This window comes from Phalaenopsis equestris, unplaced genomic scaffold (genome assembly GCF_001263595.1).
Source record: "Phalaenopsis equestris unplaced genomic scaffold, ASM126359v1 Scaffold000924, whole genome shotgun sequence".
NCBI classification, from domain to species: domain Eukaryota; kingdom Viridiplantae; phylum Streptophyta; class Magnoliopsida; order Asparagales; family Orchidaceae; genus Phalaenopsis; species Phalaenopsis equestris.
In genome coordinates, this window is record NW_018165363.1 from 281,354 (window position 1) to 304,035 (window position 22,682).

Sequence of the window (22,682 nt, forward strand, 5' to 3'; positions counted from 1 at the left end):
TTTAAGAAATTGTGATGATCTTTTCACTTCGATCTTAATTTACTTTCAATCTGGCCAATTAATTTGTTAAAATATGTTGAGTTTTCCAACTAAAGTGAAGATTACATCTAAGATTCAGGGAGATCAAAGCCCTTGGAAGTTGTGTGCAAATAAATAGGAAGGCGTAGAATTAGAGGTTTTAGAGTGATAGACTAAAATCCCCAATTTGGTCTTATCGTTTGAGTGTTGAAGTGTATATGTTAGCCTTCAGGCGAGAGGAACGTGGAAGCTCCGAAGTGAGAGCCGGTATCCTCCCAGCCTAGCCGCAGATTCAGTAAACAAGCGTAGGATTAGTCAATGTTCTTTATGCCTAGACCAAAGGGTAAAGAATAGGTATGCTCCTATTTGACACAATATAATTTGAACTAATTCACTTTATCCATTCACTATAATTTCTTGGCAAGGAGAAGGATGTTTTCTTATATTGAATATCACATTTGAACATTCATTAGTATATTTAGGTATTTAATAGTTATTAAAATTACATATTTATTTCAATTGCCTATTAGTGATAGATAAGCAAATTGAACTTCGTTGTTGCAATTAAAGTATTTCTTTTCTAAAATCTTAGTTTGTAGTTCTAATATTACCCCATGTGGGATCAACATCTAGAACTCCATTAGAGCCCTATATTACTTGAGCGATACGTATACTTGCGTTGATAAGTGCGACTTTACATGATAAGTGTGACTTTACAATTATTGAATATTTATTACGTCAATATTTATAGAATCTATAATTGTTATTAAGTTTTGGTACAGTTGCTGAGGGATTAAATCTTTTAGCAGCAGTATTAAATACTTATATTTTTAAGCATATATAAAGTCGCGGTCAACAGTCATACTCGTGTCATTCTTGATGACTTAACTTGCATTGCTCACCGAGATCAACCCAGCAAGCAATGCTCGTTAAGGCATCGCGGCCAACACGGAGTCACTCTCTTAGCGAGCCTGGCTTGTTACCCATGCAATCATGCAAATGCAAGTGTAGACAATCATGTGACAGAAGTGATGAGTGTACTGAGGGGCAGTGACTCAGAAGGGCATACCGAAGTGATGACGTAGGCGGCGGCCCGAACAAATGGGTGTGCCATAGCGGGAGTGACCTGAAGGGTGGGTGTGTCGTGGAGTTAGCAGCTCAAAGAAGGTGTGCCGAGGTGGTAGTGACCAAAAGTGATGGGTGTGCCATGGTGGTAGCATCCAGAAGGTGTGCTAAGGTGGTAGTGACCAGAGGAGACACGCATGTCGTAGCGGCAGTGAACCAGAGGTAGTGGTGATCCTCACCGGGGAGCATCACACAAGTGCAAATACAAATGCAAACACATAGAATGAAATATACAAGCAGGAAATCATGTCATATTATGCAAACAAGAAGGCAATAAGATTTAAAAGCATACAAATATGCAAGTCCTCGTTTGACCAGATTGTGTGGTTGGTCGAACTAAAGTGATCGGTCGACCGGGCCGAGGCGATCGGTCAAACCAAAGTGAGACGCTCACCAAGATGGAGTGATCTATCAGAGTGAAGTGAAATGCTCGCCGGGATAAGGTGGTCATTCGGAGCAAAGTATAATGCTCACCAGACCGGGGCGGCTGATCGGAGCAAAGTGAAATGCTCACCTAGCCGGGGCGGCTGGTGGGATGGAAGTGAAATGCAACATGCACCAAGCAAAAATTCAATATGCAGCAAACCAATATGCAGGTAGTAAACTGATCTCGTGCTAACGACCTCACCTGGGAAACCTAAGGTTAGACCCTTGAAAATGCGACATTGCCGCCTCTTATTGTGGTGAGGAAATGTGGGGAGTTTCTCCCCGGATCTCCGAGGGGGAAACTCTCCATGACGTCATGAAATAGGATGGCTACAAAGCTTTTCCTATTTTGTGAACTCCTCCAAACTTTGCAAAGCGATCTAGCTACAAAGCTTATCTTTTTTTACCAAGTTCGACCTCCCAGCTTCTCAAAGTAAAGCTGGTGAACCCAAAGCAAGGGGAGTGCCATCAGAACTTGTGTTAAGGCTCACAACAAAGGGGAGAAACTCGGTTCTACGGAGAGTGTTGGCTACGCACGGGAAATCCTAATCTAAAGGCTAACTCTAGGAAATCCTAATCTAAAGGCTAACTCTAGGAAATCCTAATCTAAAGGCTAACTCTAGGAAATCCTAATCTAAAGGCTAATTCTAGGAAATCCAAGAAATCCATCACGCAGGCACGTTGTTGCGCCGACCCCCGTCGGCGCACGCACCTCTTGTGGGCCATCAAACCCACACGCCTAGAATCCACTATGCTTAAGACTGGCTAGGAGGTAGGGAATCTCACCACTGTGACGGTTGCAGATGCATTATCTTTGCTTGCTCCAAGCCGCCGACGTCCGATCCATGCTTCAGTATGCCTAGTAGAACGTGCACAGGACAACAAAACAATCCAATGAGGGTAGGAGTCAGTGAGTTATGCGAAGTACATCAGGTAAATATCGCAATATATGAGAAATACGACAAAAATGTACCTTCAAAAGGAGGGTCAAAAGATGTCGGTGAAGCCCAAGAGAAGGCTTTTCTCGCAAAGGAAAAGACGTTTGCACCATCTTGAATAGCGACGCCGCTCGCTGTCCGACGGTGTCGAGGTGCTCCGACGAAGTATCTGGTCGCCGGGAATGTAGGACGGTGAAGTGGAGGAGCTAGCTCACTTGCAACACACAAAGGAAAAATGCGAAGGAAAGGGTTTAATCTCCCCTATCTTTTCTTCTTGTAAGGAGATGAAGGTGGCCTGTGCAGCGCCGACAGGAGGTTTGCACGTCAAAGGAGGTTTCGGCGGCGAGAAGGGAAGCCAAGGGGAGGGCTTGGCCAAGGAAGGAGGCCGATATAATATTATTTAATAATAATAATAATATTATTATTATTATTATTATTATTATTATTATTATCATATGCGCATTTTTAGCATTTACACGTTCATATAGTGAAACAAATGTCTCTCCTAGGTAAAATTGACGTTCTGGAAGCACTGGTGTTGTCCGTTTCATCGTCTAGGGTCGTTCAGATCTCCTTTTTAGATGATTGTGCCCAAAATGATAATTCACACATTTTTATCCCGTCCGCGAAGCTGTAACAAAGTGGACAACCTCCATAAGTGAAATCAACATTCCGGACGCACTAGCGGGGTTCGTTTCATCATCCAGGGCCATCTGAACCACTTGTCAAGCGACCAGGACAATTCTAGCCAAAATCACGCGCGACGCGCCACATAAGATTGTTGGTCCGATCAGAGTCGTCTAACGTGTCAAATGCCGACCAACCTTCAGCTAAGAGAAAGACATAGCCTAGCAGGATGACCCTGGCTACGTGCCCCTCAACACGTGCTGAAAGGTCCTGGGTGGGTGTCTAAACTACTGGATGGCTGCGGACAGGCCGTAAGCTATCCCGAGTCATGCAGGTGGACACCCTATACTCGTGACATTAAAAATTGATGCCTACAGCTATAGTGCCCAAGACTGGCGCCATATCGCCGGTAACTATCTTTCTAGAAGATACATCAAATTTGGCCAAACTTTTGAGGAGTTAATGAGAAGGATTTGGCCAAATTTAGAGACCTTTTGGAGCCTCAAAACTTTAATTGGGCGGCAATAGTGAGTTATGTTTTGCATATTTTGTGTTCAAATGTACGTGTGAGTGTTTTATTGTGAAGAAGTTTGAAGATTGCTTAAAGGAAACTCCAGAAGTTTGCATGGGGAGAAGACATAATGTACTTTGTATTTATGTTTGAGTTTTTGTTGTAAGACTTGAATTTCAATGTAAATATTTTATTTTTTTGTTTAATCTCTGTGAATTATGAGTAGTTCCCTTTCTTTCTTCTTGCATATGGGACTTAATCTTCTAGGATGACTAGGATGATAATGATTGATTTAAAGATTTCTTTTTTACTTTTAAAAATGGTGATGATATTTTCACTGAATCTTCCTTTACTTTACAAACTGGCCACTTGTGAGGTTAAAGTTTGTTAAGACACATAATGACCTGAGAGGGCAATTATTTCACCCAACTAGTGGATACCGCACTTCAATATAGGCGAAGCCATGACGATCACCAAAGGGGGAGTGCAAACAAAGAGGGAGATAAGTTTTGATGGGCATAGAATTTGTTAGATCTAGAGTGACAGACTAGATTCTTATTAGTTTGGCTTAAGGTTTAGTACCCTAACACTGGGATTCAATCATTGTGATGGCATAAGCTAGGGGCATCTAGAGGTGAGAGGCTAGATAGCACTGATGTGGAGTCGAGATGTTAAGGAATTGGCCTTAAGTTAGCTAATGTTCTTTGCAAGCACCGGGAGCAGATAAAGAATAAGGTATGCTTTTATTTTGTCACAATATCTCAATTTTTTCTTAAATCATTTGAATACTACATAAATTCAAATCTCTTTGCAAGAGAAAAGGTTTTCCATAATATTCAAACTCGTTGTTATATTTTCCTAACCTTTTACATTTAGTTGCTACTTTCTTTTTAAACTCTTTTAGTAGTAATTTATAGTAGGCATATCATTTTAAATCTTCAATATTTTCATATTGCAATTTAATTAGAATTATTGTAAGTTGATTTTAAGAGTTATTGTATTCCTCGTGGGATCGATATTGTAGTTTTTAAAGAAAATCATATATTACTTGAAACAATACGTATACTTGCGTAGTATCCATAATGTGAAAATCTATTATATAATTTATAAATCACTGTAAATGTTCGCACTAGCTGCTAGATATAAATTTAGACATATTTTCTTACATAATAAAGGAGATTAAAAATACGTGTAAGTGCGGGTTGGGTCAAGTTTTTGGCGTCGTTGCCGGGAGTGCGACGGAACTTTTTAACTTACAATTTTATTTGAATTGTAGTTTTAAAAATTAAAAATTTTGAAAAAAAAATTTAAAATTTAAAATTCAAAAAAATATTTTCATTTTTGGTGTGCTATTTTATTTTCTGCAAATTTTTACATCATTTATGCGTAGTTTTGAAAATTTAGTGTCTTACGATTTTGAATTGAAACGGACTATTAGAAAAATTCAAAAACAAGGAAGACTTCATAATTCTCAAGAAAAAGCAAACACATTGCAAAATAATATTGAAATTCAAACTGCTGAAAATGCACATCATAATTTACAAAAACCTTTTAAGTGATTATTCAAACCCTACAATAGATGAAATTCATTTAAGTATTCAAACTCCTTCTGTAGAGGGTAACTCATTTGAACTTAAACATTCGATTATACAAATGGTACAGAATAATCAGTTTGGAGAAACACCATCTGAGGATCTTAATTTAAATTTAATTAGTTTTTTAGAACTGTGTGCTACATTTAAATATGTTGACGTTCAAATGATGTCATCAGACTTAGACTATTTTCTTTTTCATCAAGGGATAAAGCTAAGGTGTGGTTAAATTCCTTAGCACCTGGATCTATTAGAACTTGGGGAGATTTAGCTCAAAAAATTTTGGCTAAGTATTTTCCACCTTAAAAAACTACGAAGCTAAAAATGGTATTAGTTCTTTTACTCAGTATGAAGGAGAATCTATATATTAAGCTTGGTAAAGATTTAAGGGACTCCTTAGAAAGTGTTCACATCATGCTTTGCCAGACTGTTTAATCATTCAAACTTTTTATAATGGGTTAGTAGGATCCCTTAGATCTATTATAGTCGGTACTGCTAGAGGTTCATTAATGTCTAAACCCTTTGACGAAGCTTATTCATTAATTGAAAAATGATTAAAAATAATTTTCAATGATCTTCTGATAGGGTAAATCCTAAGAAAGTAGCCAGCATTCATGATAATGATGTTATTTCAATGATTGCATGTCAAGTTGTTGCATTATCTAAGAAGATAGACCAAATTGGAAAGAATTTTTCTCCAACACTCCAAATGGTTGAAGAAAATTCATTAGGACAAGTGATTGATTCTCATACTTCAATGAAGTCTATAAATGCTATCAACAGTCCCGATAACCCATATTCAAATTATTATAACCCAGATTGGAAAAACTATCCAAATTTTAACTGGAATAACAATCCTAGTGGTGGAAGTCAACAATGGGGTAATACTCAAGTTAACCCATTAAGAAGATGGAACAACCAAGGTAATGCTAACTTTTGATTTACTTATCCACCTGATTTAATCAATAAGTTAAAGAGAAGAAGTTATCTATGGAAGAATTGATGTTGCAAATGAGTAATCATTTATAAAGTCAAAGTGTTACTATTAGAAATATGAAGAATCAACTGAGAAAAATTGCTAATGCACTTAGCAATAGATCTCAGGGAACACTTTCTAGTAATGTAGATATCAACTCTAAATAAAAAAGTAAAGAGCCAGAGAAAGTTAAAGCGGTCCAACTAAGGAGTGGAAAGGAATTAAATTTTGGGGTTCAAAAAGAAATTGAATTAGAGAGAGAAGTTGAAGAAATTGAAAGACCTGAAGAAATTAGACCCAAGGAAAAAAGAAACACCCAACTCTCCAACTATGATTAATTTAAAAAGACCCCCACCACCTTTTCCTTAAAGACTTGAACAACAAAAATTGAATCAACAGGTTTTCAAAATTTTTTGAATATTTAAGAAGCTTACAATTAATATCCCTTTTGCTTAGGCTTTAGAACAAATGTCAAGTTATGCCAAATTTATGAAAGAGAATTTAAATAAAAAAAAGAAAGTTTCTAGATCATGAGGATGTTGCACTTAGTGAAGAATGTAGTGCAATAATTTAGAAAAAGCTTCATTGAAAACTCAAAGATCATGGTAGCTTTACCATACATTGTACAATTGGAGAGAAGTTTTGTGGAAAAGCTTTATGTGATTTAGGAGAGAGCCTTAACCTTATGCCTCTATTTATATTCAAAAGGTTAGGGTTAGGAGATATTTCTCCCACTACTGTAACCCTTCAGTTAGTTGATCGATCTATCACTTAACCCAAAAAGGCTATAGAAGATGTACTAGTTAAAATGGATAAATTTATCTTCCAGTTTGATTTTATTGTATTAGATAGAAAGAAGATAAAGAAATTCCTATTATTTTAGAGAGACATTTGAAAGAGACATTTCCTTGTTACAGGACGAGCAATGATAGATATGCAAAAAGAAGAATTAATAGTGAGAGGAGAGACATTTGATAGATATGCAAAAAGAAGAATTAATAGTGAGAGTGAATGATCAGGAAGTTACATTTAATATGCTTAAAATAATGAAATATCCTGATGAAAAATGTTATATAATGGATATTATTGAAGATATGATTGTTAATCATTTTCAAAATAGATGTGAAGTCATATTGGATAAAAAAGATGAAGTTATTTTAAATGAAGAACAAGAAACAGAGACCGAAGGAGATTCTGAATATGAATCAAATGAGATGATTATTGAGGATTTAAATTATGTGCAGGAAAATCATAAAATTTTAGATACTACTAAAAATAGTATATCTCTGATTTCATCTATTGAAAAACCTCCTGAACTTGAGATGAAAGTTTTACCTACTCATTTAAAGTATGCATTTTTGGGGAACTTATCTACATTACATGTTATTATATCCTCAAAACATTAAGGAATCATAAAAAAGCCTTTGGATGGACTTTCATTGATATTAAAGGAATCAGTTCTTCAATTTGTATGCACTGAATTCTCATGGAAGAAAATCATAAGCCTAGTGATGATACTCAAAGGAGATTGAATCTTATAATGAAAGTTGTAGTTAAGAAAGAAATTTTAAAGTGGTTGGATGCTGGGATTACTTATCCAATTTCAGATAGTTCTTGGGTTAGTCCTATTCATTGTGTTTCTAAGAAAGGCTAAGAAAGAGGAGTGACTATGGTTGAAAATGTAAGGAATAAATTAATTCCTACAAGACACGTTACTGGATGACAAATCTACATTGATTATAGAAAATAGTTACTGGATGGCAAATCTACATTGATTATAGAAAATTAAATGCTGCCACTATAAAAGACCATTTTCTCTTACCTTTTTTGGATCAAATATTGGATAGACTAGCAGGACGCCGTTATTTTTGCTTTTTGGATGGATATTCTGGATACCACCAAATACCTATTGTTCCTGAGGATCAAGAGAAAACACCTTTTACTAATCCTTATGGAACTTTTTCTTTTAGAAGAATGTCATTTAGATTATGTAATGCCCATGCAACTTTTCAGAGATGTATGATGTCAATTTTCTATGATCTAATTGAGAAAGGAATTGAAATTTTTATGGATGATTTCTCAGTCTTTGGGACTTCTTTCAATTTATTTTTAGATCATTTAGTAAGAGTTATGAAGAGCAATGAAGAAACAAATTTTGTTCTCAATTGGGAAAAAATTGATTTTAATGAAGAGTGCCTAAATGCCTTTAATTTATTAAAAGACAAATTAATCACTGCACCTATTATTGTTTCACCAGATTGGATAAAACCTTTTGAATTAATGTGTCATGCTAGTGATTATGCTATAGGGGCCGTTATGGGACAGAGATATGACAAAAAATTCAAAGTGATATATTATGCTAGTAAAACCCTTAATGAGACTCAAATTGATTACACTACCACTGAAAATGAATTATTAGTTATAGTGTTTTCTTTTGATAAATTCAAATCTTATCTTATTGAAATCAAATAGATTGTACATACTGATCATTCTGCTATTAAGTATTTAATGATGAAGAAGGATGCAAAACCACGATTAATTACATGGGTCATTCTAATGCAAGAATTTGATTTTTTAAGTTATGGATAGGAATGATACTGATAAGATACAAAACCACGATTAATTAGATGAGTCCTTCTAATGCAAGAATTTGATATTCAAGTTGTGGATATGAAGAGTACCGATAATCAAATAGTTGATCATCTATCGAGGCTTGAATAGGAAAATGAGAGAGATTTAAATGATGAAATTAATGAGAATTTTTTTGATGAACTATTATATGGGATTAATGAATGGCAAATTCCGTGGTATGTTGATATATTGAACTAATTGGTTAGTAATATTTTACCCTACGAATTAGACAACCATCAAATTAAGAAGTTCATTTATGACTCAAAATCTTACTTATGGGATGACCCTTATTTATATAAACAATGCATGGACTTAATCATTCGAAGATTTATACAATTAGAAGAAACTCAAGAAATTATTTAAAAATATCATAAATCAGATTTTGGGGGACATTTTGGAGTGGATAAAACTGCATTTAAGATTTTACAATCTAGATTTTTTTGTCCTACTTTATCTAGGGATGTTAGTAATTATATAAAAATGTGTGATCAATATCAGAGAGTAGATAATATCTCTAGAAGAAATGAAATGACCCAGAATTTTACACTTGAGGTTGAAATCTTTAATGTATGGGGATTAGATTTCATGGGACTATTTGTACCATCTTTTGAAAAAATTTATATCTTAATAACTGTGGATTATGTTTCTAAGTGGATTGAAGCAGTTGTTTTACCTCGCTGTGATGGTATAAGTATAGCAAAATTTTTAAGAAAGAATATTTTCACAAGATTCAAAATGTCATGAGTTATCATTATAGATAGGGGAAGTCATTTCAGAAATAGAATGATAGAAAAATTAACTCAAAAATTTTGGATTAAACATTAAATTGCCACAACTTATCACCCTTAGACCAGTGGTTTAACAAAAGTATCCAATCGAGAAATTAAAAGAATATTAGAAAATCAGTAAATCCTAAAAGGACTGATTGGTTTGCTAGACTTGATAATGCTTTATGAGCTTATAAGACTGCTTATAAAACACTTATTGGAACGACACCATATAGGCTCATATACGAAAAAGCATGTCACTTGCCAGTTGAGTTGGAACATAAAGCCTTCTAGGCAACTAAAGAGTTTAATTATAATTTGAAAGATGCTGGAGATAAGTGATTACTGCAATTAAGTGAGCTTAATGAATTGAGAAATGAAGCTTATGAGAATGCCAAAATTTATAAAGAGAAAAAAAAATTAGGCATGATCAAAAAATTCTGAAAAAACATAGAAGTTTATCTTTATAATTCAAGATTGAAATTATTTTCAGGAAAACTTAAATCCCGGTGGTCGAAACCATTTATTGTGGTAAAAGTATATCCATATGGAGCTATCGATATTGAAGCTCCAAAAATTGGGAGAGTGATTAAGGTAAATGGTCATAGATTAAAAGCTTATATGAGTGGAGAGGGTCTTGCATTTGAAGAGATCCTAATTTTGGGTGAAACCTAAGTAAAATAATGGTTATGTTGGGCTGACAATGTTAAAATAAGCGCTTTGTGGGAGACAAATCATAGTTATCATAACTCATAGTTATCAATGTGATTTGGATTTGAATTGTTGTCGTGATGAATTTATATAGTGATTGTGAGTCTTATACAATTTTGTTGGCACAAAACATTATTATATTAAAGGACTTGAAGAGTGGAAGAAAGAAATTAAAAAATAGAGAATGTTGGTTTGGCGTTATAGTGCTAGATCTGGCGCTATAGCGCCACAAGTCGAATAACTCCTAAAAACCGCCAAAAATTCAGTTTCTCTTCTTCTTCTTCCTCTTTATAAAACTGCCTAGGACGGGATCTGAAGTATCCCTACAACATTCCTGAGTATTCTAAAGAGATATGAGAGTGAAAATTTTATTTGAGAGATCATGGAGACAATGGGAGATTTGAAGAGAAGAAGTTGTTGCATAAGGATGTTAAAGCATATTTCAATGGATATATCATAATAAGTTTGGAGCGCCTCATGGAGAAACTTGAGAATATTGAAGGTGAGATTTCTCTTCTACATTCAAGGGTTGAAAAGTTATCTCACACATTATGAGCATATGGATTGGTAGTTAAAACTGCAATTCAATAGTTTAGCGTGCTTTCAAGATAGCCAAGTGACTATGTACAACACCAACAAGTGGATCGACGATAAGTTTCGATAAGTTTGCTAAGTTTGCTAAGGAATTTCCTCGTGCTCCTTTCTGCCATTGCTATGATAGAAATTGTTTGGTGAGTGGAATGGAGAATATCACTACTGATCAGAAGTGGTCCTAAAGGTTGTTTTTATATAGGAATTTTTGTCTTTTATGTTGTATAATTCCATGTAGTGTGCCTATAGTATTTGTTTAAAGACTTAGTGTGGTTTGTATTATATGTGTTGTATGAACATCTAAGTGATGTCTTGGTCTTTGTGTTTGTGTTGTAATGAACTTGTTATTAATATAAGAAAACATTCTGTTGTGATGTGAAAAAGTGGCCTTATGTATTCAAATTAGAATTTGCGAATTTAAAATTTTAGATTGGCGACAAACTCAATAAGTAAAAAATTGGTCATTAAAATTTGAAAAAACACCTTTCAGCATCCTAGATTTTCTATTTCCTTTTAAAATATAAAATATTTTTAAAATCTGGATGTGTATGAATGACACTATAGTGCCATATTTGGGCGCTATAGGCGTGCCAAACTTACCTATGAGTCATTTTAAATGCTTGGACCCAGAGATTTCACCATTTTTACCCTTGGTTTGTCTCCTTCCTCCATTTTTTGCATTTTGCTCCCCTAGGGCTTCAATTTGTGCTTGATTGGCTTGGAGATAGGCTTCCAAACTTGTTATTTCTTCATCTTTAGGTAAGATCTTCACCCAAGCTTTGAAATATTTTCATTTGACAATGGATTTCACCCACATTGTGGATTAGGCCGAAAATTAAAAGATTTGATGAAATAGTGTGAAATCCATGGTTAAATGATTATTTATGTTTGGATTGAGTTTTCAGGAGCCTCCTTGAAGTTGAGATAGTGACTTTTGGAATTTATTTTGAAAAATTTTTAGAATACACATGGCTCCTAAAATGAAGAGAGGCAAGGAAAAGTCAACTTTTGATTCTGTAAGTTCGCCAGTGCAAGGGCGTGGGATAGGTATGTTGATCTGCAATCAAAGAAGTTGATTTCAGAATGCAGTTTTCTACATCCTTGTGGTACTATTGAATATTTGATTGCAGAGCGACAGTGACAACACTTTTGTTATTTCACTATCATTTTTGTGATTTCTGTTGTTCATGAATTCTATGTCAACTTGCCCGATGAATCAGATGACTTTATTTTTGTGCGTTGGCAATATGTGGATATTAGTTCTGTTTGGATTAACCACATATACCAACACCACAGTGTTCCTACCTGCTTCTTTTCTAAGTTTCATCCTACTGATCCTGAATTAAATGAAATTATGGGATTTTTTACTGATGGAAATGGAGTTTAGAAAATTAAGAATGGGCGATGAGTGAACTTTTCTTTTTTAAAACTTAATGTTCATTCTCGAGCCTGACACTATTTTTTTTCTGGAAGATTATTGCCTACCAACCATTTTAGTGAGGTAACCCGTGAGAGCGCCACTTTGAACTATTATATTCAGATGAAGAAACATATTGACATTGGTTCCCTCATTTATCAAAGAGTGGAACTACTTGAGCTTGGGACAACCCTTGTCTTATTACTACTTTGTGTGATGGTTCTGGAGTGAAGTATGAGACTTGGGAAGAAACTTTACCATCTCATAAACCCATTGGAACATTGGAAATAAACCCATTGGAAAAACAAATTTGGAAAAATATGAAAGATATTTTGGGACTAGATATAGGACTGAAGTTAACATACCTTCTGTTTCAGCTTCTACGTCTGCTCCTGCTCCTGCTCCTGCTCCTGGACCATCTGCTTCTGAGTCTATTTCTCTGCATTCACTTATGGAACAAATGATGATTCAACAAGGAGATATCATAAATCTACATAATCAAGTGAAAGGGGTTGAATCTCATTTGTATCATAATGATGATATTATGATGAGGAAGATTGAGTATGATTTTTCTTATAATGAAACAATGTAAGTGCAACAATTTCATGATCTGCAAACTTTATTTTCTTGTTTAGTAAATCTTTCATAAATTTCACATAATTTGGCATTTGTTCCAGTTTGGGCGATGATTATGATGATGATGATGCTAGAGATGATGAAGAGTAATGTTTAGTGTGTCGTTTACTTTCTTTTCTTTGTTGTGTTTGAAAATTTGGACTCTGTTATGTTTGAAATTTGTTGCTTATGTTGAAATTTTTGAAATTTGTTGCTTATGTGTAATGTGCTTGTATTTAATTTCTTTTAAGTTTTTGTTTCTGTTAAACTTTTAGTTCCACTGTTTATTTTCTGCTCTAAATTAAATGCTAGAGTAGTGTTCATTTTATGTTTTTTATTGTTATGCATTTTAATCTTATGTTCATCACTACTCATTACTTGTCTTTCTTACTTGTACTTGCATTAATTTCCCTATTTTTAAATTTTTTTAAAAAAATTTTCTCTTCCTTCTCGAACTTTTCTGCTTTAAATTGGTTTAAAAATTTAAGCTTGGGAAGGGAAGAAAATTCTTTTTAAACTAAACCTTATTTTGTCCTCAGGAATTGTATTTTTCAAAATTATTTTTAACATAGCATGTGGTGTGTAGAGTTAACTTAAGAAAATTATGTTTTTGATTTTATGAAAGTTATAAAAAACCTAAGTAAAAGTATTTAATAATAAAGGTTAATTCTAGAATTAAGATGTTTAGTATGAAGGGTTTGGAATTATGCTTTTGATATTTAAAGTAAAGAATATTGTATTTTTAGAAATATTAAGGATCTTAGATTTATACTTGGAAAGAAAAAATTGAGACTTTATGAAAAATTTTAATGCTAATATGCATTTGTTAAAGTAAAGAAATGTGAGTTATTTTTAACTTTAAGGGGAGGATAGTGGAGTTCAAAATCATTAAATGCTATCCGGATATAGTAATCCTCGCATGATATATATAAAAAAAGAGAGAAAAAGAAAGGATTGAAAATGATACTAAAAGTAAAAGAAAAATAAAAGCAAAAAGAAAAAAAAATGTGAGGAGAAGCTTAAGGAGACTCCTAATCAAAAATTGGCTCTACTTGATTCATTTTAAGGAAAGAAACTTAGTTACATTTCTAACTTGCCTTAGAAGTATTAGCACATTTACTAATAAAGTTCTCATGCAATTCTCTTTCTGGTATTTCATCTAAGTATCTTAAGTATGACTAATTACAGTTATTTTTGAAATAGATAGAAAATCATAATTTTTAAACTTGGCTACTAAATGTTCCTGTACTTTAGCTTTTAACCTGAGTTGTTAAAATTTTTTCCCGAAAGTTTCACTATAGCATTTTATAAAGCAAAATTTATAGAATTCTATAAGTTAAATTTTTCACCACATGTTATAAATTTCATATAATATAAGGAGTTACTTGAGGACAGGCAACGTTTAAGTTTGGTGGAATTGATCTACCTCAAAATAACATGTTTTTAGTGCATTCTTTATAAGCCCTTTTATATATATTTTTGATAATATCGCACTTTAAAGGAAGACATTTTGCATGTTTTGATTTTAGGTACATGGAATGGACATTTAGGGAAAATGACTATAAAATGAAGATTTTTGTGTGAGGCTATAGCGCCACCCCTTGGTGCTATAGTGCCATCGACGGGTCAGAAAGGTGCTATAGAATACCAGACTGGCGCTATAGCGCCAGTATCTACCTTTCTAGAAGATACATCAAATTTGACAAAATTTTTTAGGGGTGTTTGTAGCAACCCTTGGTTATTTTCTGTATTCTATTTAATGAGAAGGATTTGACCGAATTTAGAGACCTTTTGAAGCCTCAAAACTTTAATTGGGCCCCAATAATGAGTTAGATTTTACATATCTAGTGTCCAAGTGTAAGTGTGAGTGTGTTTAAGTGTGAAGAAGTTTGAAGATTGCTTAAAGAGAACTCCAAAAGTTTCCTTGGGGAGAAGACAAAATGTACTTTGTGTTTGTGTTTGAGTTTTTGTTGTAAGACTTGAATTTCAATGCAAATATTTTTTTTTTGTTTAATCTCCATGAATTTTGAGTATTTCCCTTGCTTTCTTCTTGCATATGGGACTTAATCTCGTGGGATGAGAATGATTTAAAGATTTCTTTTTACTTTTAAAAATTGTGATGATATTTTCACTGAATCTTTATTTAGTTTGAGGTTAAAATCTGTTCAGAAACATAGTGACCAGGAGTGACCAGGAAGGGTTATGATTTCACCTAACTAGTGGATACCACACTTTATTATAGGCAGAGCCATGGCGATCACCTAAGGGGAAGTGCAAATAAATAGGGAGATAAGTTTTGATGGATATAGAATTGGTTAGAGAATTGGTTAGATCTAGTGTGACAGACTAGATTCTTATTAGTTTGGCTTATGGTTTAGTACCCTAACGTTGGGATTCGGTCATTACGATGGCATAGGCTAGGGGCATCTAGAGGTGAGAGGCTATTTAACACTGATGTTGAGTCGAGATGTTAAGGAATCGTCCTTAAGTTAGCTATTGTTCTTTGCAAGCACAGGGAGAGGGTAACTGATAAGGTATGCTTCTATTCGTCACAATATCTCGATTTGGACTTAAATCATTTGAATCCTACACAGATTAAAATCTCTTTGCAAGAGGAAATGTTTTCCATAATATCCAAACTCGGTGTTATATTTTGCTAAGCTTTTACATTTAATTGTTACTTTCTTTTTAAGCTCTTTTAGTAGTAATTTTTAGTAAGCATATCATTTTAAATCTTTAATCTTTTTAGATTGTAAATTAAATATAATTACTGTAAGTTGATTTTAAGAGTTATCGCATTCCTCGTGGGATCGATACTGGAGTTTTTAAGGAAATACTATATACTTGAAACGAAACATATACTTACGTGGTACCTCTAGTGTGAAAATCTATTATATAATTAATAAATCATTGCAAGTGTTCACACTAGCCATTAGATATAAATTGAGATATATTTTCTGACATATCACAATTAAGGAAATTAAAAATATGCGTAAGTGCGGGTTAGGTCAGTGACCTTCTCAATTTTGGGTTTTCTGACAGCTAGGGTGGCTGCTAACTGGCTTAGAGTGGTGAGGGGAAGGTTCAATTGTGATTACCACACCAATAATACATTCAAAATAGTGATTGGGTGATTTTGAGATGTTATTTTTCTTTAAACAACAACACTAACTCAAAATCACTTCCATAACACATTAATATCACATTAGTAAAAATTTTTATCTTGTCATTTAATTGGATTACCTCAATAACACATGAATAACGCGAAAAATATTCAAAATAACGTGAGGGAATATTTCTATGCGGTTGAATATTTCTATGACTCATTAGTCGGGTCGGGTCTTGCATTTTCATTCTTTTATTATTATTATTTTTTATGCAGGTAGGCCCGACTTTCCACGTGTCAGCTCGAGATTGGATTCCACAAGCAACTTTGCATGCGGAGTCTTATGTAATAATTTTTTCAATGCTCTCAGGATGGAAAGCCTATTTGTGCCATTGTTTCTCTTCGCTGGTCCCGAATTTGCTAAATCCGCCAATTCACATGATTTAGTAAATCCTTGATTTATTGTAAATTGGCCTCATTATCGGATTTATGGAGATATTTTTTTACTGTTTCACAGGATTGAGCAGAACTGAGCGTAAATCCTACATAAATCCTGATTGGTTGCCAAACAGCCCCTTGGCGTAAATCGTGCATAAATCCTGCTTAAAAGCGACTATCAAACAGACCGAGGTTTTGAGGGTTCATTCTATGAATGAAGTTCATAGTTGGGTCTAACTTGCTCACTACTGGACAAAGCCCAAAGCTTAAAACTTAACTCAAATTGAGAATGAGTTTTGTGTGTTAGAAATGTAAATATGATAATTTGGATATCAAATATGTAAATTGGTATATTTAAGGTTGTAAGGATGTAAATCCAAAATTTTTTGAATGAAGTTTGTGTTGCATCTAAAGGGATTGAGGGGGGTCATAGCGGGTTGCAGTTTATCAACTGAGTAAGCCCTAGATCCAAGCCCAAAGATGTTTCCTTCTTCTTCCTCGCGCCTCTATCTGCTCCTTCGAAGCTCTCGATCCCCCATCGCCCTCTTTTGCCCACTTCCTCCGCACCCGTTTCTCTCACATCCCGCTATTCTTTCTCCCTACGCCCGGCATTCTCCTCTCTCCCAGTTACCATCTCTCTCCTCCTCCTCCTCCTTCCTTTCCTTCTACACATCAATACCGGAATTCTTCGACCCCAATGAGTTCTCTTCCCTTTCTTCCGCTCCCACCCAGGAGTCCATGATCTATGTCCTCAAGAAACTTGATAAAATGCCTCAAAAAGCACTAAAGTTCTTCAACTTCGCTACAGCCCAGTACGGTCTTGTTCCCGGTCCATCCGCATACAATCTCATGCTCCGAATCCTCGCCCACAAGGACTACATCACTGATTTCTGGGCTTTCCTCAATTCCATGCAAGACAATGACCATCAGCTCGACGAAGGCACATTCCACGTCATTCTCGGCTACTTTAAGAAGCAAAAGCTCGTCGCTGAGAGTTTTGCCCTCACGCAGTTCTACCGTCGTGCTTCGGAGAAGTCCTCTACCGATGCAGCTGTTAAGTCGGCAGCCAAAATCGTTATGGATGCTGAAGGCTGGAGCAAGGATGTCGAGAAGAAGGTAGAAGATCTTAAATTATCTTTTTCCGAGGAGTTGGTTGCTAAGATTCTTAGGGAGTTGCGCAATTTTCCGCACAAAGCCCTTGGCTTTTTCACGTGGGCGTCAGGGATTCCAAATTACAAGCATGGATCGGTTGCTTACAATGCCATGGCCCGTGTTCTTGGACGCAGTGAATCTGTTGGGGAATTCTGGAGCTTGGTAAAGGGGATGGAGAATGATATGGACATTGATACTTATGTGAAGGTTACAAGACAATTTCTTAAGAGGAAGATGATGAAGGACGCTGTTGAAATCTATGAATTCATGATGGATGGACCATACAAGCCAGCTATTCAGGACTGTGGCATGCTTCTGAGGCAGATCTCTCTGAGCTCCAGTCCGGACATGGATTTGGTCTATAGGGTGGTGAAGAAGTACGAGTCTGCGGGATATTCTTTGTCAAAAGTTGTTTATGACGGAATTCATAGGTCTTTGACAAGCACTGCGAATTTTGAGAAAGCAATGGAGATCATGAAGAAGATGAGGGAAGTAGGGTATGAGCCAGATAATATTACATATAGCCAGTTGGTCTATGGGCTATGTAAGGCAAAGAGATTGGATGAGGCCTGCAGAGTTCTGGATGAGATGGAAGAAGGGGGATGCACTCCAGACCTGAAGACCTGGACAGTTTTGATTCAAGGATTGTGCTCAGCTGGTGAAGTTGACGAAGCTTTGCAGTGTTTAACAAAGATGATAGGGAAGAACTATGATGTTGATGCTGATCTTCTAGATGTGTTGGTCAAAGGGTTGTGCGGTAAAAAGAGAACCAAGAGTGCTTATACTTTGATGGTTGAGATGACTGATAATGCTAGAGTGAGGCCATGGCAGGCCACATACAAGTATTTAATTCAAGAGTTGCTGGGAGTGGGAAAGCTTGAAGAGGCCATGAAAATACTTACTATGATGAAGAAGTACAAAGTTCCACCTTTTACCGAGCCGTTTGCTGCACATTTATCAAAATATGGGACAACAGAGGACGCTAAGGAATTTTTGAAGATATTGTCTGGAAAAACATATCCATCTTCGGCAACGTATCTAAGCCTGTTCAAGGCCTTCTTTGAGCAAGGTAGGTATGCCGAAGCTCAAGATTTACTTTTTAAATGTCCACATCATATTCGCAAGCTTGAAGATGTATGTCAACTTTTTGGCTCTGTAAAAGTTGATAATGCAACTTGAAATGGGCGCAACCTTTTTCTATTTATATTTTTATAATGTTAATATGGACTTGCTTCAATGAAAGTTTTCACGTTGTTTTACCAGTTCTCTATGATGGAAATTTTTTTGTGGTAAAATAAAGTTTGTATCTTTTTGCTTTCGAAGTGAATAATAGGTTGGTATTGGCATTTATTCTTTCTATTTAGTAGTGAGTAGAGGATGAGTCTTTGTATTCTTTCTTGAAGGTATGGCCTTTTTATTTAGGCGATCTGTCTTAATGGCATCTGCGGTGCAATGTTTTGTCATCTGCTTTGTTGCCGATACCATTGGTTAGCAATGAAATGTTTGTTTCTTCTTAAAAGCTTAAATAGTTAACTTCCTGAAAGGTGATATTTGTAAATGTATCTTTAGAAGTATTTTATAAACCACAGAAGGAATGGAATTGCATATGTTGAGCTGTAATTCAATGCCTTAGAAGTTTCATTCCAAGTGATGGAGTATGGCTTATGAGTTTAAGTTTTTATTGTGTGTCAACTAGAGGATATAGCTTAATGCGGAGGTATGGCATAAATGGCCTAACTATTTCTACTCATTTGGTTTGGAATTTAAAGCTACAAAATAAGTTTTAAGTGCTTCTATCTTAATGCCATTGCAAATTTATGTAGCTACAATGAACAGTTTATTATAGGACAAAATCAAGTAAGAAGAGAAGTCCAAATGGAGGAATTTGAAAGAAAAATTGACGCAAGGCTACTTACCCTTGCAGTTAATTTTTACTTCTATTGTAGTCCATTTAATACAGTTACACGGCCATTGTTTTTTTCTTTCTTGAAGAAGGATTATCAGAGGAATACAAGATTTAAGTGTAATGAATATAATATATTCCATATCTTAAGCTTATGAAATCTGAGTATTTAGTTGTGCTTAACGAAGAGAAGATGAAACTTCTACGTTAGCCATACTTGAACTGAATCAGACATGAAATATGAAATTTTGATTCTGGGCACAATGAAAGCCAAAATTGGTGAATATCAAGATAGATGCAACTGCTTGACTAATCCTCAATATAATGTCTTAATCATTGATGGACTTGATTGAGCATCACCCAATATAAAAGATATTTCTTCTTAGTGTTTAGAAAATTTAGGCCTTTATGATCCGTCTTTTCTCTATATATCAAGTACTTATCAATTCCGTGTCTTCATTTACCTTCTCCTTGGAGTGGTTAACGCATAATTCATATAGTCATAATATTTTGCTAAAGAAATTTACTGCAAGTTTGGTTGCCTCCATTTAATTGTAGCAACGTTGCATGGGTTGAAGGTGATACAATTGAGTATTGGAACGATAGTTAACCCACCTTTATAAATATGACAAGTGAGTTTCATTTATGAGATCTTGGATAACATGTTCTTTGGGAAAATTTGATTAGCTTGATGCTAGTGTCTTCATGTGCAGGAAAATTGTTTTTTTGGTTTGATGCTTCACTCGCTAAAATCATTGCATGAAAAATTATATTTTGCCATATATGCATTTTTGACATTTGGCATACACGTGAGTTGAATCTTTGAACACCAACACTCGCGGTATCTCCATGCACATACGTCGCCATATGTCCATTGTTAGATACTTGCATATATTTTGAAGGGGTGATCGCCCGGTGCACAATTCTCCTTAACAAGAATTACACTACTTTTTTGTGGTACCACCTAGGAGTTCCATAGGAATGCTATGTTGTGTCACTTAGCACAGGTCATGCTACCTAACTCCTGAACCCACCTAGTGCACAATGTGTGTTAACGTGGGTGTATGCCAGGAAATGTGCATGAATTTTGTTATGCATGACAAATATCAATCGAAGTTGACTTTAGTCAATCGAGATACCGAGAATGTTAGCTAAAGAAGGTGCACTAAATATAAAACATTTAGCCTTAAAGCTAAACTCAAATATATCCATTAAAAGGTTATCTACTGCGCTAATTTATGATTTGTGGGACAAGCATATCTACCACATTCATTCATGATGAGTGAGATAAGCTAACTCGAACCCGCACATAGCATATAACCGAAAAAATATGGTAGGAGAAATGCAAGACCTCCCTTACATTGATTATTGGCTGCATCAGAAATAGAACACCTAAAGGGAATTGCACCTTGCCCGAATGACAACCAGAGAATCGAGTAAAGAGAAATAGACTGCTTCTCTTATACATGGTCATCATGAACTTCGTCAAGTGTTTTTCTTAGTAAGTATAAGCAATCGCCTTGAATAGTTCACATATCATCGATATTGTTGCTTATGAAAACTCGTAATGAAGGCGGTCTAACTTCCAAAGGGGTGCTTTGGACTCGAGGTTCAACACGTAAAGCATAAAACAGGTGGGTGGCAACCCACAAAGAAGGCAAGTCAACTTCTGAAGGAAGGACTCCCTGGGCCGAGGGTCAGCACGTAAAGCATAGAGCAGGTGAGTGGAAAACTTTTTCTTTTTTATTCTAAAAAAATAAAGATTACTAGTTCAAGTGCGAGTGAAGTTGCTACTATAATATTCAACACAATAGTGTCTCAATGACTGGTACAATGGTTAATGTCATACTGATTGTCTCATGCAACAACTCAATGGGCTCTACAACATGCACAACAGAAGATAAATATCCCAGCCTCGTAGTCGATCGAAGGGAAAACCTCGATCTCCTACTACGAGGACCTTGTGGGAAAATATAAGAAAATAGAGAAATTCTCAAATCACTTGCTTAGACATCTGAGAGGTCTGAGAAAGGAACTCTCTAGAAATAGGACCTTTCCATCTTAAAGAAGAAACCACCCCAACGATCATCTTAGTCATAAGATCAATAGTGGTATCACAAATATCAGCCATAGGCTTAAGATGGCCTGTGTCTTGATGAGGAAAAGATCACCTCGTAATCTAGGTGGGACATGGTCCACACAGCTGAACAAAATAGAGAAATGATTCTCAACCATCAAGATTTGAATGTCCCTCCGGACTAGAGGGGCTATTCTCAGCCATTGGGATTATGAACATCATCCTTGGCTGGAACTGAAATGATTACTGTTGGGGACATGGTCCGTACATCCAAATGAAATAAAGAAACAATTCTTAATAGAAGGGATCTGAGATTGCTTTTGAACTTAAACTGTAAAAGGTAAAGAATCCCATCACTTATTTAGCGACATGTTACTTATGCTCCGGACCTTCTTGCCAAATCTAGGGGTGTTTTCATTTATTTTTCTTTTTTCTTATTTTAAAAGGAGTCGTCAGCTTGTCCATCGTGTTATACTTTCCTTATTCGAATTAATCTCCCTCCTGAACTAAATCAGTGAGTCGAAGAGGAGGATAATCGAATAAGAAGGGACATACGACAAAGAGACAAACAAAAGAAAAAGTAAAGCGTGGAGGATCTACGTGTGATAAACCTCGCAAGGATTGATCAAGACTGTCCGTCCAAACAACATCGAGCAGAGGCACCTTGGACTGATATCCACGAAAAAGTATCTACGTAGTGTCGGCACTATTTTTGGTGTGGGGTTTGCCCGTAGGAAGCTGTCGGTCATCGGAATTGAAATCCCGTTGCCCGCTTCGGAAGGACGTTTAAAAAAATTTAGTTTTGAAAAAGATGAAGTCAAACTGACCCCATAATTTTCATAGTTTAGATGAAAGAGCACTTTATCTCAAATCATGTATCTATCCCGAAGGATGAATGCAAGAATTGAGAGTGAGACTCGATCAAATAAACTAAAGAAAGTTATGACATCCGTTTGGTCTACAAAACCAATGTAATGGCCTACAAGTTCCCCTATTTAATATAAGGAATTAAATAGGGTTTATATTATGCTGGGTTCGAGAAAAGCTTCCTATAAGGGCAA

The 22,682-nt window shown here is 35.4% G+C and overlaps 2 protein-coding genes across 2 annotated transcripts in view; both read left to right on the top strand.

Annotated features, from left to right (window-relative positions):
* The window catches only part of LOC110032333, a 147,634-nt gene extending 131,060 nt beyond the window's left edge, over positions 1–16,574 (top strand). Inside the window, exons 10-11 of the mRNA XM_020735927.1 lie at positions 16,328–16,396; positions 16,569–16,574. Coding sequence (XP_020591586.1) covers positions 16,328–16,396; positions 16,569–16,574 — 75 coding nt within the window. The remainder of the gene's footprint in view (positions 1–16,327; positions 16,397–16,568) is intronic.
* Positions 16,575–16,865: 291 nt separating this feature from the next.
* LOC110032334 (pentatricopeptide repeat-containing protein At3g48250, chloroplastic-like) lies at positions 16,866–19,068 on the top strand. The gene has a single exon (XM_020735928.1). It carries the CDS (start codon positions 16,970–16,972, stop codon positions 18,818–18,820), a length of 1,851 nt encoding a protein of 616 aa, XP_020591587.1. The 5' UTR covers positions 16,866–16,969; the 3' UTR covers positions 18,821–19,068.
* Positions 19,069–22,682: the final 3,614 nt, after the last annotated feature.